Genomic DNA, 18603 nt, shown 5'->3' on the forward strand with positions numbered 1-18603 from the left:
CAGCCCTTTAGGGTTCACATTTACAGTTCTTGTAGCAATCTGCTCGAGCCTCAGTGGTGCAGTGGTCAGAGTGCAGTATTGCAGGCCACTTCTGCTGACTCTTGACTGCAATTTGGTAGTTCAAATCTCACCAGGCTCAAGGTTGACTCAGCCTTCCATCCTTCTGAGGTGGGTAAAATGAGGACCCAGATTGTTGGGGGCCATAGGCTGATTCTGTAAATCAAACTCTGTGTTATTGCTATTGCTCTGAGTGGAATTTTCCCATTTTGTGCACTCTGATTGGGAGAATGTGCTTCTGATTTCACCTTCCCAGATGGTGTGGAAGCAGGAACACAGAGATAAGACTTTTCCGTGGCTGTCATAACTCTTTGGAATTAAGGAGGATGCAAAATCCCTCTCCTTTTCCACTGGTGACCAGTGTGATAGTGCTATATACTGTATGGTCTCAAAAGGCTGGTGTCAATCTTTTACACTGATTATGCTCTATAGATTAATGATGTTATGGTTTTATATTGGTTTATCTTTTCATGTTTTCATTACTTTGACCCACCTAGATGGTGGCAGAGAACAAATGCTGTAAAAAGAGAGAGCAAAAGAGAGTGAATGCTTAAATATAAGCAGGAGCTTCGACAGTTTTTTGACACCAGAAACAATTTTCTCAGGCTGAGGATTTTCCAAGTCATGGAGTAAAATGATTGGCCCTTGTCAGTCAAGTGACTAGTACTGCATGCTTCATGGTCCTGTTGGACTACAGAGACCTCTCTGACAGATTTGATCGGCTATTCTTGGATTTTCTTACTCTCTTTTTGTTTCCCTGAATGACTAAAACCTGCACCTTAACCCTCCCCTGCCCCAGGCTGCTAAATATATAATTCTAAATATATGATTCTGACCCCCTTAAACCAGGGGTGGGGAACGATGGCCCTTTTATGACTTGTGGACTTCAATTCCGTGCTGGCTCAGGAATTCTGAGAGTTGATGTCCACAAGTCATAAAGGGGCCATCGTCCCCCACTCTGCCTTAATCCAAGTGTTGTTTTAGCCTCCTAAAATATGACATCCTCTTCAGTGTATATTTATTTATTCCACAGGCTAAAATTCCAGAGGTCCAAAAAGGGATCACAGGGGCTAGGGATGGGAATGTAGACCAAATCATCAGGGAGAGGTCAAGTTATAAAAAGAAAGAGCAGGAGCTTAGTTATTAAATGAGAAGAGAGCTTTGGGGCTAAAGCTTGATAGAATATTGGAGAAATGGATTAACATTGGACAGGAAACTAAGCAGTTGCTCCAGATGGCCGAACCATTAAGATAATGCAGATGATAAGAGGCTCTGATACTCAGCTGGTAGGACCTTCAGTTGAGGTTCATTCATGAGCCTAATTGCTCCTGAGAATCCCAAATACGGTTGATGGTTTCTTTGCTAAACTTTGACAGTTATAACATACCCCAATGCTTTTTTTCACATTCTAGGGCCACCAGGACAAAAAGGGGATCAAGGCAATGAAGGAATGGAAGGCGAACCTGGCAGACCTGGTTTGCCTGGACTGCAAGGTAGTGTGTTATTATTCAAAGTGCTTGTGTGAATCCTATGCTGTTACTGAGCAACTATAGCAGAGACCCAGTGTAGAGGTTACACAAAGGTTACGTACAGGCAGCAAACTGCCATGCGCCTTAGTAACCAATTACCTCAACTATCTATGAGCTTCACCAGGCACTACCAGGAACTATTGAGTGATGTGAGATTCTACCCTGGGTGGGATGTTCTTAGAGATTGACAAGGAGAATGTGCCTGTTACAATCCGGTTGCTATATGATCATTGCTTTGCTTGTAAAAACTGTATAAAAAGAAAAAGCCTCCAAAGGGACGGAGGCATTTTGGAATGAACCCTGCGATGTCGGATCTCTGAATCCATCAACCCAGAAAGCTCAACCTGTCTCAGTCCTTGTGATTGCCTCCAGGACACCCTAAAAGGAAAAAAAAAAACCCTCCCTAAGCATTGTCTGCTAAAAGAGGATAATAAGAATAACATTATCCAACAAGAGGATAATAAGATGAATGGAAAGATCCCTTTTTGCTAAAGATCCCGGGACCTTCTGTTATTCCAGGTAGACTTCATAGGGTTCAATGGACAGAGAGTCTGGTCTGATTAAAAAGCTGGGCAAAATAATAAAGGTGCAGATAAAGGTTTCCCTCGCATCAGTAGTGGGTTTCAAATTTTTTTAGAACCTCTTCTGTAGGTGTGGCCTGCTTTGTGGGAGTGGTTTGCCGGCCATGTGACTGGGTGGGAGTGGCTTGCTGGCCATTTGACCGGATGAGAGTGGCTTGACAGCCATGTGTCCGAATGGGAGTGGCTTGGCAGTCATGTGACTGGATCGGCGTGGCCAACTTGTAAAATGTGGTGAAACTCACTTAACAACGCTCTTGCTTAGCAACCAAAATGTTGGCTCAGAAACTCGGCCATTTGAAGCATGCAAGTCTTAAAGCTGTCAAGTTACAAGACCCTTGCACCCCTAACTCTTTAGAAAAAAAAACCCCAGGGGTGTTCAAACTTGACACTTTAAGACTTGTGGACTTTAACTCCCAGAATTCCTCCTCCAGTCATGTTGTCTCAGGAACTCTGGCATTGAAGCATGCAAGTCTTAAAGCTGTCAAGTTACAAGACCCTCACACCCCTAGCCCTTTAGAAAAAAACCCCAGGGGTGTTCAAACTTGACAGCTTTAAGACTTGTGGACTTCAACTCCCCAAAACCCTCCTCTCACTCTTCATCTTGATGATGTGCGGATGGGCGGGGGGAGGGACCTGGAACCAATTCTAAACGGCACTGTAGATTTGTGGAACCTCTTCTATAGAAGAGGTTAGAACTGGCAGGAACCCACCCCTGCCTCGCATGTATGTGCTAGTTGTTTCTGACTCTAGGGGGCAAACGCTGAAGGTGCACAGAATGCTGTTACCTTCCCACCAAAGTGGTTCCTATTTTTCTACTTGCATTTTTACATGCTTTTGAACTGCTAGGTTGGCAGAAGCTGGGACAAGTAATGGGAGCTCATTCAGTTACACAGCACTAGGGATTGGAACTTACCTTTCTGATAAAAAAAAATAGATGGCATTAAAATTTGAGTTTAAAAAAAAACTGGTGTTATAGAATTGTAATAGCATGTATCATGTATTATACACATTTGCTCTTGAAGCAAATTTTTCTCTCTGCTCCCTGCTTTAATTTGATTATATGCAATTCCTCTTGATTGCATGCAATTCCTCTTCATGTTTTTATTTTAGCAAACAATAGACATTTCAAAGTTTATTGTGGCATTTATGGACCATCCTCAGTTTATATTGGCACTGGATCATTAGCAACTAGCTCTTAGATGCATTTCAACTGCAGTAAGAGGGAAGTGAGAGAGATGTTTAGTGCTTGCAGGAGAAGTGGAATTAGGAGGGTTTATTTTGTGGGTTCTTAGTCAGCCTCTGAAGGTTTCAAGAACCACTTCTCCCCTCTTTCGAAACCAATGTTTGTAAAGGGAAATTAAATCAAATCCCTGAAAGAGATTTGCAAGCTAAATAGAAGCTTGTTATATAGGTTGTTAGAGCTTCTGGCCAAAGAACCAGGCCATTATTAACTGCTCACAATTGGCTTAAATTTCTGCCCCAGCAGAATTAAAACTGAAAGGTTGTGGAGAATCTGTTGCCGAGATATAAGGGAGCAGTGCTTTCACCATGTTCAGCCACTGTTTTAAAGCAGAGACTGTCCAGGATCCCTCTTACCTGGGAGTCCTAAGGAGGATTTATCCAGTTCTTCTGGTAAATCCCTTTGTTGAAAGAAAATTAAATTCAGAAATACTTACTCCTGCACTTCTTGAGAATTCCTTTTTATCATCAAGATCAGAGGTGGTATTCAGCCGGTTCTCTCTGGTTTGGGCGAACTAGTAGCGGCGGCTAAGGGAGGCTCCGCCCCCCCTGCCCTGATGTAATGCACAACATTCCGCACATGTGCAGAAGGCGGTGCACATGCACAGATGAGTAGACCGCCTGCTGCCAATTACCTCCCACAGACCCATTAGATCTCACAGGGTTGGCCTCCTCCAGGTGCCATCTACCAGCCAATGCCACCTGGCTATTACCCGGGGGAGGGCCTTCTCTGTGGCAGCTCCGGCCCTCTGGAATAAACTCCCCGCAGGGATTCGGACCCTCACCTCCCTCCAGGCCTTCCAAAAAGCCGTCAAAACCTGGCTTTGTCGGCAGGCCTGGGGGTGATGAGTTCCCTCCCCTCTCGACATGTATGGTTGTGCGACTGTTGCCTACTTTTATTATGTGTATTTTGTCTTTTATGTTCCCCCTTTTTTTCCCCCTTTGAATTGTTTGCCGCCCTGAGTCCTCCCGGAGAAGGGCGGCATACAAATAATAAAATACCAATACCAAAAGTAGGAAGGGTAAGTGAATCCCACCGCTGATCAGGATGATCTGGAAGCAGCCCAAAACCAGAAGAAACTATGTTGTAAAAAAGACAACTCAATATTGTGATAGCTTAACAGAATAACAGAGTTGGAAGGGACATTGGAAGTCTTCTAGTCCAACCTCCTCTTCAAGCAGAAGATCCTATAGCAATTCAGATGAATGGTTGCCCTGTCTCTTCTTAAAAATCTTCAATAATGAAGCACCCACAACTTCTGAAGGCAAGCCATTCCATTGATTAATTATTCCAATTTAATTATCAGCTTAAACATCTTTCCTGGACACACAAACTTGGTACCTGAACTTTCCTGAACACACAAAAGTGGTGCCCCAAAGTTAACACATAGACACATACAAAAGGGAGGAAGATCTGTTCACTTAGCAAAGATAAGGACATTTCCACCAGAGTTGCATCTGATATATATATATATCCAACCTCAGGATAAATATTACCAACTTGTGGTTTGCTAACCTCAAGATATATTACCAACTTGTGGTTTGCTTGTGCTGCCCAGCCCTCACCTTCTAAGTACTTGATAGGCTGGTGGTAAATCAGCACACCTGTTGACTGATGAGGGTTTGTCTTCCCAGCTTCAATCATTTCCTTGGCTGTTTTTGTGCCTTCTCATCCAACAATCTCAGTAGCTGCAAAATGGAATGTCTGTCCTTGCCTTGTTCATTGCAGTGTGAGGCTACCAATGAGTTTGGGTCTCCATGCAGGGGATTCGGTAGATTACATTGGAATTATTTCCCACCTCCAACTATAATTCCTAACCAAGCTTATTTACTGCAATTAGTAGTTCCACAATTAAGGTAGGAGAGCTACATGGCATGCAGGCTGGTCTGCTAGTTTTTATTATTCTTTGTAAAGCATTATGCATGCATTTTTTTAAAAAAGCAAACTCTACGAATGTCTGAGACTTGCTCTGCTTGTTTGTTTGTTTTTCATCTTGAATGTAGGGTATCCTGGTGAAAGAGGACAACGAGGGCCAAAAGGGGACAAAGGAGATATTGGCCAACGTGGGCTACCTGGCTTCCGGGGAATACCAGGTATTGTATTTGCTGTTTATTGATGTTCTGATAACAAAACTGGATACAAAACCACCATAATCCACCAAAATAAGCGTTTGTTCAAATTTCATAACTGGTCCTCCCTGCAAAACTCTAGGTGAAGAAAGCTGTTGATTTCTGATTCAGATGAAACCTATGCCTGCAGTCCTTTTATTATTTTTGTAGCCTAAACTATTGCCTATGTTGAAAATCCTGAAGTGGACGACTATTATAAAAACATTCACATTTGGAATTTGAATTCCAATTTGCATTTGGAATTTGATGTTCAAATCTGGCAGCGAATTGAACTCCCAGCTGTAATCTTGTGAGGGCTTTGATTACTTAAATTAGCGTGTCCTGTCCAAAAATATTACATTTGATTCCATGTTAGAAATTAGGAACAACATAGTTTGCTATATTATTGGAAGCTAAGTATTAAATGCTACACAAAAATGTTCACATACAGCAAGCATATCCCAGTGTCATGACCTTAATCTACAGAGAAGTGGGGACGGACAAGCTCTGCTTACAATAATACAATACAATAGCAGAGTTGGAAGGGACCTTGGAGGTCTTCTAGTCCAACCCCCTGCCTAGGCAGGAAATCCTATACCGTTTCAGACAAATGGCTATCCAACATCTTCTTAAAGACTTCCAGTGTTCATTCACAACTTCTGGAGGCAAGCTGTTCCTCTGATTAATTGTTCTAACTGTCAGGAAATTTCTCCTCAGTTCTAAGTTGCTTTTCTCCTTGATTAGTTTCCACCCATTGCTTCTTGTTCTACCCTCAGGTGCCCTGGAGAATAGTTTGACTTCCACTTCTTTGTGGCAACCCCTGAGATATTGGAACACTGCTATCATGTCTCCACTAGTCCTTCTTTCTCTTAAACTAGACACACCCAGTTCCTGCAACTGTTCTTCATATGTTTTAGTATCCAGTCCCCTAATCATCTTTGTTGATCTTCTCTGCACTCTTTCTAGAGTCTCCACATCTTTTCTACACCGTGGTGACCAAAACTGACAAGCTTACAAGTGATTGCTGCTTCTTATCTCATAGTGCATACATATACGTACATAGGAACTGCATCTTTACAAATATCTTACAGCTAGAATGTAGATTCAGAATAAAAGTATCTTCCTGAAGCTCAGCTATTTTATATCTCAACTGCTAGAAGAATTTGTCCTTCACCTTCTTATGGATTAAATTTCAGGGTTTTTTTCTGATATTCTATTGATGTATTCTGTAAATAATAATGTATAGACACAAATATTACAGCTTCTCTACCATTCCTGCTGAAGTTTCATACAAATCCCCCACCATCTCAGAAATCTTTCCTTCTTACTAGTTAGGCTTCATTTTGATCTAGCAAAGTCTAATCTGACTGCATAAACAGAGGGATAGAATCAAGAACACGTCACGTGTTAATGCCACTTTATAATGCCTTGGTAAGGCCATACTGGAATACAGCACCCAGCTTTGGTCACCACAATGTAAAAAGATATGGAGACTCTAGAAAGAATGCAGAGAAGAGCAACAAAGATGATTAGGGGACTGGAGGCTAAAATATATGAAGAATGGTTGCAGGAACTGTGAATGTTTAGTTTAATGAAACGAAGGACTGGGGAAGACATGATAGTAGTGTTCCAATATCTCAGGGAATGAAGAAGTGGGAGTCAAGCTATTCTCCAAATCACCCGAAGGCAGGACAAGAAGCAATGGGTGGAAACTAATCAAGGAGAGAAGCAACTTAGGAGAAATTTCCTGACAGTTAGAACAATTAATTAGTGGAACAGCTTGCCTCCAGAAGTTGTGAATGATCCAACACTGAAAGTTTTTAAGAAGATGTTGGATAACTATTTGTCTGAAGTGGTGTAGGGTTTTCTGCCTAAGCAGGGGGTTGGACTAGAAGACCTCCAGGGTCCCTTCCAACTCTGCTATTCTATTCTATTCTATTCTATTCTATTCTATTCTATTCTATTCTATTCTATTCTATTCTATTCTATTCTATTCTATTCTATTCTGTCCATTTTCTGGTTGCCATGATGCAAAACCTTGGAGATAAAACTAGGAGAATATTTATTTAACTATTGGTATACTACCTTTATTATTTTTTTATAAATAACTCAAGGTGGTGAACATATCCAACGTCCTTCCTCTTTCTGTTTTCCTCACAACAACAACCCTGTGAGGTGAGTTGGGCTGAGAGAGAGTGACTGGCCTCAGATCAGTTTCATTGCTAAGATGGAACTTGAACTCACAATCAGCCACTTTCTAGCCTGGTGCCTTAACCACTAGGCCAAATGGGAAAACAGGCAACGTTTCTTAACATTTCTGACTGGCAATCAAGGGGTTGTGCTTTTTTCTTCAAGTAAGTGGTTTTTTGTTGCTCTGGTTAAGTTCATGGTTTTCACATCCTTCTTTGGGGGCGGGGATCACTCCCCCTTGCTTACCCCTTTCCTCTCTCCATTGGTGATTGCCAGCAAGCAACTTGATAGGCGACTTGTGCAAAAACATAAGATCAGAGTCAATTTTCTTTTGATATGAGCCAAGCAATTCCCTTTTCACAGTCAATTAAATGCATATTTTGGGGTTTCTTTCTCTCTTTTTTTCCTGAGCCCAAGTGGGTGGCTTGGGCCACAAAGCACTTTAGAGGTTTCAGTGGTGTTGAAGGCCAGATCCTTTAAAAATGTAAGAAACATCTTGCTGGATCAGACCAAAATGGCTCAACCCTGTTCAACTTTCTGCTTTCAACATCAACCTATCAGAAGCTTCGGGGGGGGGGGGGGGGGAAACACAGGCTGGGCAGAGTTATAGTCTCTGATTTACTTGGAGGCTTCCAGTCCTACTCTTTTAAGCTAAATCATGGCTCTCTTGTAGCACTTTAAAACAGCAGGAGGAGGAGAAAAGGTAAGATCGATCATCTTTCTAACCCCCTCCTCTACCTTTTAAGCACTTCATTAAGGTGATGGCAACACAGCTTCCTTGCTCCTCTTTTGCTTACAGCATCTGGAATCCCATAAAATGTAACCTGGGTACGGCAAGCTGACAAATGGGGGCGGGGGGGGGGAGATGGAAGAATGAACAAATGGGCAGAAGGAAAACAGTTCGAGAGGGCATTTTTAAAGATTTTTAAGACGGCATGCTAGCAATGAACTCCTAAGCTAGAGAAAAGAAAGACCATCTGGCTTGGCTGGGTTCCCAGGATGCAAGTCTGAATTCCCTGCATAAAAATTTCCTGATAGGCCCCGATTACGGCTATTAGGTACATAAAACAGCTGAACCCATTCATTATATATGTGGGGATAGGGCCAAATCAAACCACATGTTTAAAAACAAAACCGGCCGTTAAAATTCAACTCCTTATCTGCACAATCTCTTTCTGTGCTGATAAGAAATTGAATTTCAAGGGCTGGTTTTGTTGGAAGATAAAGCCAACGAGGGAGATTTGTTTGTAGTCCGAGCTGGACTTGCAAGTGCTGGATTTAACACATTCAACTTTGTTGAAACTTCTAAAATGAAAGCTTCAGCATTCTTGAGCCAAGTGTTTGTTGGCTCAAGAATGCTGGGAGTGCCCTCACTTGGAAAAAAAGAGAGAGAACTTAAAAGGAATCCTACAGTTGGTTTAGGCCAAAGGTGCACCTAATCAAGTATTCTGTTTCCCATATAGCCAACCAAATGACTGTGCGAAGATCCTAGGCCGGTTTGGGAGGTGGGGGCAAGGTTCTCTCCTGCTGTTCCTCCCTGGCCATTAATATATTGAAGCATGGAAATAGCACCATCATCACGATGGGTAGCATTTGATTGTGCTCTCCTCTTCCTCTATGAATTTGTATAATCCTCTTTCAGAGTTCAGAGCTATATGAATTAGCATTTCCAAATGCCTCTTTGGATGACCTCTTGATTCTAGCATTACAAGAAAAAGAAACAAAAATTATCCTATCCACTTACTGTACTTCACACCTTGCATCAATTTGCACACATCTGTGCAAATAACATTTTGCCTGTTATAGTATTATCTTCTGCAGTGTTATAAAAGAGCCACAAAGATGATTAGGGGACTGGAAACTAAAACTTATGAAGAAGGGTTGGTGGAATTGGATATGTTCTAGTTTAATGAAAAGAAGGACTAGGGAAGACATGAAAGCAGTGTTCCAATATGTCAGGGGATGCCACAAAGAAGAGGTGGTCAATCCATCCTCCAAAGCACCTGAAGGCAGAAGCAATGGATGGAAACTTATCAAGGAGAGAAGCAGAAAATTCCTGACAGATAGAACAATTAAGTGCAATAACTTGCCTCTAGAAATTGTGAATGCTCCAACACTGGAACCTTTTCCAAAAACATTGGACAACTATTTGTCTGAAATGGTATAGGGCTTCCTGCCTAAGCAGGGGGTTAGACTAGAAGACCGCCAAGGTCCCTTCCTACTTTGTTACGTTATCCTGTTATGTATTGTTCTTCCTTATTTTCTAAATATTTTTTTTCTAAAATCTATATTTTTTCCTCATAGAGAAACTAATCAACCCTGTAATCATTTTGAGTTGATTCCACCCCACCCCCCCTTTACTGAAATAAACATATTTTTGCAACTCTGCTCACTGTTTACCATCAAGAACAAGGGAGAAAAATTGCACAGCTGTTCTTTCTTGGCATAGGATTCCTCAAAATTACTGCTTCCAACCACATGGTCCATTGAATCCAGTATCATCAAATTTGCTTGGCAGCTGTTCCTAGAGATCTTTGGAGATCTATTATGTTGCTGAAGATTGGCTTTGAATTTTTGTATAATAAAGAAATGCAAGTGCTGGGCCCTTATTTATACCCTACTTCATTGTTTAAAAACAGCTGTTTAATAAATAGCAATAGCAATAGCACTTAGACATATATACCGCTTTACAGTGCTTTACAGTCCTCTCTAAGCAGTTTATAGAGTCAGCATATTGCCCCCAACAATTTTACCCACCTGGGAAGGCTGGAAGGTTGGAAGGCTGAGTCAATCTTGAGCCTGGTGAGATTTGAACTGCAAAATAGCAGTCAGCCAGCAGTCAGTAGAAGTAGCCTGCAGTACTGCATTCTAACCACTACGCCACCATCAATAAAATCTTCAAATATATAAGATGATTTTACATCTATTGGAAATAAGCAAGAACAGCAAATGCTTCCCTTAAAAAGTTGAAGTTGCCATGCGTAATATCCCTGTGAGCACTGACTTCATCTGGACCTGAATCTGCTAGTATAATTCCTCTTTGCGGAATAATGCCCTGAGAATAAATCATAAAAGCCATAAAACTGAATAGGGATATTTAGAGTTCAAGTCCAATTCTGAACTGCATAGGAATCCCAATTAAAACATTCCAGATGGATGTTTGCAGTAGCACAGGTCTGTTATTCCATTTTCTGGGATGATGCTCATTAATCTGTGACTCTGTGTAACTTCCTTTCAAATTCTTGGAGAATGTCATCAGGTCTTCTGTCTAGTTTTCTCAAGACAAAACATTTCACATTCCTGCAGCCTCACTCTATAAGTCTACATTTTTGATGCTCTGGGCATCCTCATTGCTGTTCCCTAAATGTGTTTCATTGTACTTAACTTGCACCAAAAACATAAGGCAAAGTCAGAAATATCTACAAAAGCAAAAAAATCTTGTTCTTGGCATTGTTCCTGTCATATCAGCAGTTCTGCATTTCACCCATCACTTTATCCAGTCTGCAACATCATTGGAGCAAATGCCTATAGCTTCCATGTCTTAGAATAAAATTCTCTATTCCAATCTATAGAAGCTACTTTCAGCGTTCCAAGTATCATGTAGACTTAAATCAGAGTCCAAAGCAAAATGATCCTTAAAGTTCCAATTTAATAAATCAGACATCTTAGCATCTGTAAAAACCCAATTCTGGAAGTTACATTGGATTCCTGCCCAGTTGAAAGTTCATGATCTTGTCCCCACACCCACAAATCCATCACATGGTCCAATCTTCTTCTTCCACACTGGCATCTCCACCCAGCTGGTTCTGGTCATATGCAGAGGTGCAGAGACAAAAGATGACCTTGGGTTTCTAGAAAAGAATGACAACAACACATTCCACAATTCTACTCCTTTCTATTCCCCCCTCCCAACTACTACGCTAATGAAACAGCATAATCAAATAAGAGAGAATGTGGCAGGCCAAAGATCCTAAAAGGGATATAACTGCAGGCCTGACACCTACTATATTTGGAAGTGAAGCAAGGAAGCTCTTTGAATTAAAAAATAAAGTACAAAAGTCAACTGTAGTGGGGCATGTAAATTGAATAAGTGGAGTGGTGCAGTGGCCTAGAAGTGGAGCTCTCACAATCAGGAGGTTGTGAGTTCAATCCTAGGTAGAGGCAGATATTTCTCTCTCTGGGCACAATGAGAATATATCTGCCGAACAAAACTCCACATTGGCGACAGGAAGGGCATCTGGCCCTTAAACACTCTGCTAGCTCCATTCAGTTGTCCAGACTCCACCCTGCAAGGGATTATGGGGTTCTTAAAAGAAGAAGAAAAAGATGATGATGATGATGATGATGATGATAATGATGATGATGATGATGATGATGGTGATGGTGATGATAATGCAAATTGAATAAGTGCTTCTCAGCAGCCAGATTTCCCTTCTCCCAGACATGATTTTATAATCCCATTATAGCATTATGTAGCTTGTTTTTAGAGAACTCCAGGAGGGGAATATATATATATATATATATATATATATATATATATATATATATATATATATATATATATATATATATATATATATATATATATATATATATATATATATACTTAAAGTATATATATATATATATATATATATATATATATATATATATATATATATATATATATATATATATATATATATATATATATATATATATATATATATATATATATATATATACTTAAAGTCACAACCCCTGGTATGCCCAAGTGTGGGAGGAAGGTCACACTTCCACTCTCTGTCATTAGGCTCGTCACAAGAGTCCATCCAGACAGAAACCCAATATTTTTACTGTTGCCTTTGTTATATTTGTGTTTTTTTATTTGTGCTGATAAATAAATAAAGGAAGACTAGTATAGATCTATTTCAAGCTATTTAGCTCTCATCAGCTAGCCATATCCTTACTGGGATTCGAACCTGTGCTCTATTGCCTCCCAGGCAGGGAGTTAACCATTTGAGCTACAGAGAACGACTCCTTTTATCAGCCAGCCAGGGTGGGAGGTATATACTTAAAGTCACAACCCCTGGTATGCCCAAGTGTGGGAGGAAGGTCACACTTCCACTCTCTGTCATTTCTGTCTGGATGGACTCTTGTGACGAGCCTAATGACAGAGAGTGGAAGTGTGACCTTCCTCCCACACTTGGGCATACCAGGGGTTGTGACTTTAAGTATATAACCAATGACTTTTTTTTTAATGCCATTTTGATTGTTCTCAATTTGTCTTCAGGGGATAGAAAGAGAGATAAAAGTTTTGGGAAATGAAAGGACCCTGCAGACTTCTGGCTCCTCTGCCAATGCAAACAGACACGGGTAATACCCCAAGGCCAAGATAAACTTTAATAGTAAGAAGGGAATCCAGCTGGGTTGTTCGTAACACTTTTCCCAGACCCAGGAATGTCAAGCTGGGCAAATGGAGACAGGGGTTCAAAGAAGATCTTATCTTTTGCTATTAAACCCAGATTTCAGATTCATGGTATTTACTAGATGTGTGTATGTGTGTGTGTGTGTGTGTGTGTGTGTGTTTTAAATCACACATGTTGCTATTTAACTTGTTTAAATGTTTTTTTTAATGGAAGTACAGAGCTAAATGTTGGCTTTGCTGCATGTGACTGTTAATGGATTTTCACTGCTGCTGTTGCTTCTCTCTGTTTCCTGGAGTTGGGCCAGAGGTGGGTTGCTGTGGGTATGGCCCAGTACGGCCATACTGGTAGTGGCCGGGAGCAGCTGAGAGTGTACCGGTATAGTGGCTCGTTTGGCCCACCCGCGCTCTATAGCTGTTTTTATGGCAACCAGCAAAGTGCGCACATGTGCACAGAGTGTGGTAGCTGCACGAGCCCCAACAAGCATCTGGTTGTCGCAGGGGCAGTGGATTTCACATGAGTGAGCAGTGCATGTCAGTCGCGTGCACAGTGCACGTCCGGCGCATGCACGAACAGATCACCATCAGCGTACCGGTAGCGACAGTAGGAGCAATCTACCAGTAGGTTGCTCTGCAAACCTTTTTTTTTGCAGAAAATATATCTGCGGGCAACTGTGAAGCTTGTATAGAATAAGAAATAATGCTGGAGAGAGAGGAAGGCTTTTCTGTGGCAAAATTATTCCACTTCATATGTATAAAAAGACAGCTTTGGAGCCAATGGTACACTGATTGCTGGTTTTATTCTCTCTCTCTCTCCCTCCCTCCCTCCCTCCCTCCCTTTCTCCCCGTCTGTCTGTCTGTCTGTCTGTCTGTCTGTCTGTCTGTCTATCTATCTATCTATCTATCTATCTATCTATCTATCTATCTATCTATCTATCTATCTATCATCTATCTATCTATCTATCTATCTATCTATCTATCTATCTATCTATCTATCTATCTATCTATCTATCTGCCTTTTTGTATTCGAGTCTTTTCCCGTGTAAGATTGAGATTGTCTTGGCAATGTTTCAGTGAGGTCTCACTCACCATCTTCAGGCTGGGTTTTGGGCTTAAAGTGTGATCGGAGCTGCCGTATTTCTATAAATCTGTTTAGAAAGATGGCAGCTCCGATCACACTTTAAGCCCAAAATCCAGCCTGAAGATGAAGAGTGAGATCTCGTTGAAACATTGCCAAGACAATCTCATTCGGAAAAGACCCGAATACAACAAGACCAGCATACCTACACCCATGAAAATCTACGAACACACACACACACAAACACACACACAAACACACACACACACACACACACACACATATAATATATGCCCAAATATGGGAGGGAGCATACTGCTTCCCTTTTCTGTCTATCGGCTCACTCTGGGAGCCATCCAGGCAGATGTTGCCTTGTTACATTTGTGTTGCATTTGTGCTGATAAATAAATAAAGGGAGACTAGTGGCTAGCTGATGAGAGCTAAATAGCTTGAAATAGATCTATACTAGTCTCCCTTTATTTATTTATCAGCACAAATGCAACATATACATATATACTTACATACATACACACATACACACATACACACACACACACACACATATATACATATATACATAGATGTGTGTGTGTGTGTGTGTGTGTGTGCACGTGTGAGATTGAGAGTATCTTGGTGACGTTTCGACGAGGTCCCACTCGCGATCTTCAGGCTGGTGCCTTCAGCTTCGTGTTTGTGTGAGCAAAACGCGATCGGAGCTGCCGACTTTCTATAAATACTGGTGGGGGTGTGTGGAGTGCTGGCTTTGTTGCTGTAAGCGGATTGGTTGGCTGTGTTGTAACATCTTGATTAGTTGATGGAGTTGATGTTTGCAGATTAGTCAGCTGTTACGTAACATCCTGTGTGGCTGAGGTACTGGCTGTGTGCCTATTGTTCTTTTGTGTTGTAACGACCTGGGTAATGGGCTGTGTGATGACATCCTGAGCTCTATTGTAGTGATATCCTGAGTCTTGTGCTGCAACCTCCTGGGGGGTTGGCTGCGTTGTAACATCCTGAGCCTTTGTGTTGTAACCTCCTGAGTTCTGTGATGTAATGTCACTACAATAGAGCTCAGGATGTCATCACACAGCCCATTACCCAGGCTCACCAGATCCTATGAGATCTGCTCACCAGATCCTATGAGAAACTTGAAGAGCCACCATCTTATGTGACCTCACATTCCTAAGACGACAGCTCTGACCACGCTTTAAGCCCAAAACCCAGCCTGAAGATGGTGAGTGAGACCTCGCCGAAATGTTGCCAAGACAACATCAATCTTACATGGGAAAAGACCCAAATACAAGAAGACCAGCATACCTACACCCGTGAAAATCTACGAAAACCAATATCTTATCCCTACGGGGAGGAAACCTTCCTGCTCTCCAGATCCTATGAGAAACTTGAAGTCAGAAGAACCACCATCTTATGTGACCTCACATTCCTAAGATGGCAGCTCCGACCACGCTTTAAGCCCAAAACCCAGCCTGAAGATGGCGAGTGAGACCTCGCCAAAACGTTGCCAAGACAATCTCAATCTTACACGGGAAAAGACCCGAATACAACAAGACCAGCATACCTACACCCTTGAAAATCTACGAATATAAATAGATAGATAGATGATAGATAGATAGATGTATACATACATACATACATACATATATACATACATACATACATACATACATACATACATACATACATACATACACACATACATACATACAGCGATAGAGAGAGAGAGCGAGAGCATGTACACACTATACATATTGAATTCTGTTCATTCTGTTTACCTTTAGCAAAGCATATTTATTGACTGTGTAATGCTGCAGACTGGACAACTGGGATGTAAAAGATATCTCAGCACACAAAAGGGGAGGGGCACTGGAAGCATTTCAAAAGGGAGCCTCTCTAGTTTTCTGGAGAATAAAAGGAGAGGAGGGGGAAAAATTGATGGAACCTTACAACAAAATTAGTGTTAGAACTTATGGTTGTACATCTACTGTATGTCTGAATTACTGAATCTCAAAGGGCCAACAGAGTAAAAATAAACCTGTTCATAGCATCTAGAATGAACGCTTCAGGTCCAAAATAATAAGTACTTTATATGTTCCAATATGAGATCTGCATTTCTGAGCTGTCTAGTCTTTTGATAGAAAAAAGGAGAAGAAAAGAAATAATCTCTACAATCTATAGGAAGCAGACCGGAAGAAAAAACTGAAGTGCATAAATCTCCCAACCAGGGAATTCAGGGTCGAGATTAAGATAGAAAACAGAGAGCTGCTTGTTTGCTAACTTTATCCCTACAAAAAATAGAATAGAATAAAAATGGTAAAGAATTGACACTTCAAAGTGGTGTCTTCAATACAAACATGCTTGGTTTCTAGTTATCATGCCTTGGATTTTGTATATTTAATACAGAGAGTTATTTTTTAAGTTTTTTCCTAGACACTTTAGAACTATGATGGCAAACCTATGGCACACATGCCACAGGTGGCACCCAGAGCCCTCTCTGCGGGCACATGAGCCGTCGCCGCAGCTCAGCTCCACCGTACATGCGTGCATGCCTCCCGCTGGCCAGATAATTTTCGGGTGTCTGTGTGCACATGCGGGGATGTGTGCATGTGTGAGTGGCGCACATGCATGCATGAGGATGGGAGGGCGCCCCCCCTGCGGCACCTTTTTTGCTCCCAGGAGGCTGCAGGGAGGTCTACTAGGTGTAAAATGGGGCACAGGGGGTTGTGCGTGCATGCACAGAGGGGCAGGGGGAGCGCAGGGGGCACAAACACATGCACAGGGGGAGGGGCATGTGTAGGGGGGGGGTCACTCGTGCATTGTATTATTGGTTCTGGCGCGCATCCTTGCTTTCAGCACATGACGACAAAAAGGTTGCCCATCATTGCTTTAGGAGATGTAGAAACTGAAGGGTGGATTTTTTTTGCCTCCCTTCAAACCTTTTGGTTCTTTGCCAGTTCTGTATTAAACTGTACAATCTGATCTTGTCATAAACCCCATCTGGTCAATTTCATAATGCTTGAGTTAGTTCCCCCAGGCACTAGAAAATGGCTAGGTTTCAGCCTCTGTGCTTCTATCAATAGTGTGTATCTTCACTTATTCAACGTCCCATGAATAAAATAATATAACTGTTATTTGCATTATGCCCAGCCATGATCTATCTTAAAAGCAGATTGGTGAAAACAACGGTCTCCAGCATTTGAAGGGAAAATAATGCTTTAAAAGGGGGATTTTTTTGCTTAAAAAAATAAGATGGAAATTTGATATGCTGTGCTATAAAAATGCTGATTGGTCTCTAAACCACGGATGCCATAGGCATTCTTAGAAAATAGAAATAATGCTGGGATGCAGCCAGTGGTGGGTTGCCAATATTTTTACAACTGGTTCGGGTGTGCTCCCGCACTTGCTCGTGCATACATACGACGCTTCTGCGCATGTGCAGAAGCATCCGGGTGGGTGTGGGGAGCCTCCCGACACCGCTACTACAGGCTCACCCGATCCGGGCCAAACCGGCAGCAACCCAAATTTAGATGCAGCCCACCTGTTGAAAAACAGTAAACCAAATAGAGAACTGGGATTGTGGGAGACAAAATCTGAGAGCAATTTTCACACATTTTCCTTCCAATAATAGGATCTTTTTTGAATGATCGTGACTTTTGTGAGATTGTCCCTGATATGCAAATCATTCAAGTAGGCTCATATATAGGCAACCCATGTGCCTACTCTAGTCCTTTTCTATACTCATCTAAAGGGGTCCAGCATAGCATATAGCAGCGATGGCGATCCTTTTCGGCCCTGGAAACCCGAAGACCAGTTGGGCAGTGCGCATGCACATGCCGGCCACCTGGTCTTCTGGTTTCCAGCATGCACATGCGCACCGGCCAGCTGGTCTTTGTGTGCACCAGAGCTCTGGAAACCTGAAGATCAGGTAGCCGATGCACATCCCAGTGCACGGCCAGTTGGTCTCCGGGTTTCTGGGGCTCTGGCACATGTGAAGATCAGTTTGCTGGCCATGCATATGTATGTGGGAAACCAGAAGAGCAGCTGGCTACGCCCCCGTGCCCACAGAGAGGGTTTTGCGTGCCACCTCTGGCACATGTGCCATAGTTTGTCATCATGGGCATCTAGTATGCCCTACATTGACAAGGGCTGTTTTAGTTGATTTGAGATATTGTACTGTGCTAGGATGCTGCTGCTGATGCAATTTCTAGAGTTTCAGTTCATTCTTTGTACGTGTATGTATGGATCTGTTTGTTTGTGTGTGTGTATGTATGCCTAAATGATAGTGTAATCTTCTGATTTCCTGTATGGAAGCAAGCAGTCACATTCAACATCAGCTAAGACCTTTTATCACTGGAGATGAAATGAACTATGCCTTTTAGTTGTACTAAATATTCAAAATTAAAC

At 41.9% G+C, this 18603-nt stretch overlaps 1 protein-coding gene across 1 annotated transcript in view; it reads left to right on the forward strand.

The window, feature by feature from the left end:
* The window catches only part of SCARA5 (scavenger receptor class A member 5), a 124402-nt gene that overhangs the window by 76036 nt on the left and 29763 nt on the right, over positions 1-18603 (forward strand). Inside the window, exons 5-6 of the mRNA XM_087717417.1 lie at positions 1470-1550; positions 5411-5500. Coding sequence (XP_087573543.1) covers positions 1470-1550; positions 5411-5500 — 171 coding nt within the window. The remainder of the gene's footprint in view (positions 1-1469; positions 1551-5410; positions 5501-18603) is intronic.

The sequence above is a fragment of the Thamnophis sirtalis genome, unplaced genomic scaffold (assembly GCF_051295495.1).
Source record: "Thamnophis sirtalis isolate CommonGarterSnake01/CBP01778 unplaced genomic scaffold, rThaSir2_p1.2 scaffold_6, whole genome shotgun sequence".
Lineage (NCBI taxonomy): Eukaryota > Metazoa > Chordata > Lepidosauria > Squamata > Natricidae > Thamnophis > Thamnophis sirtalis.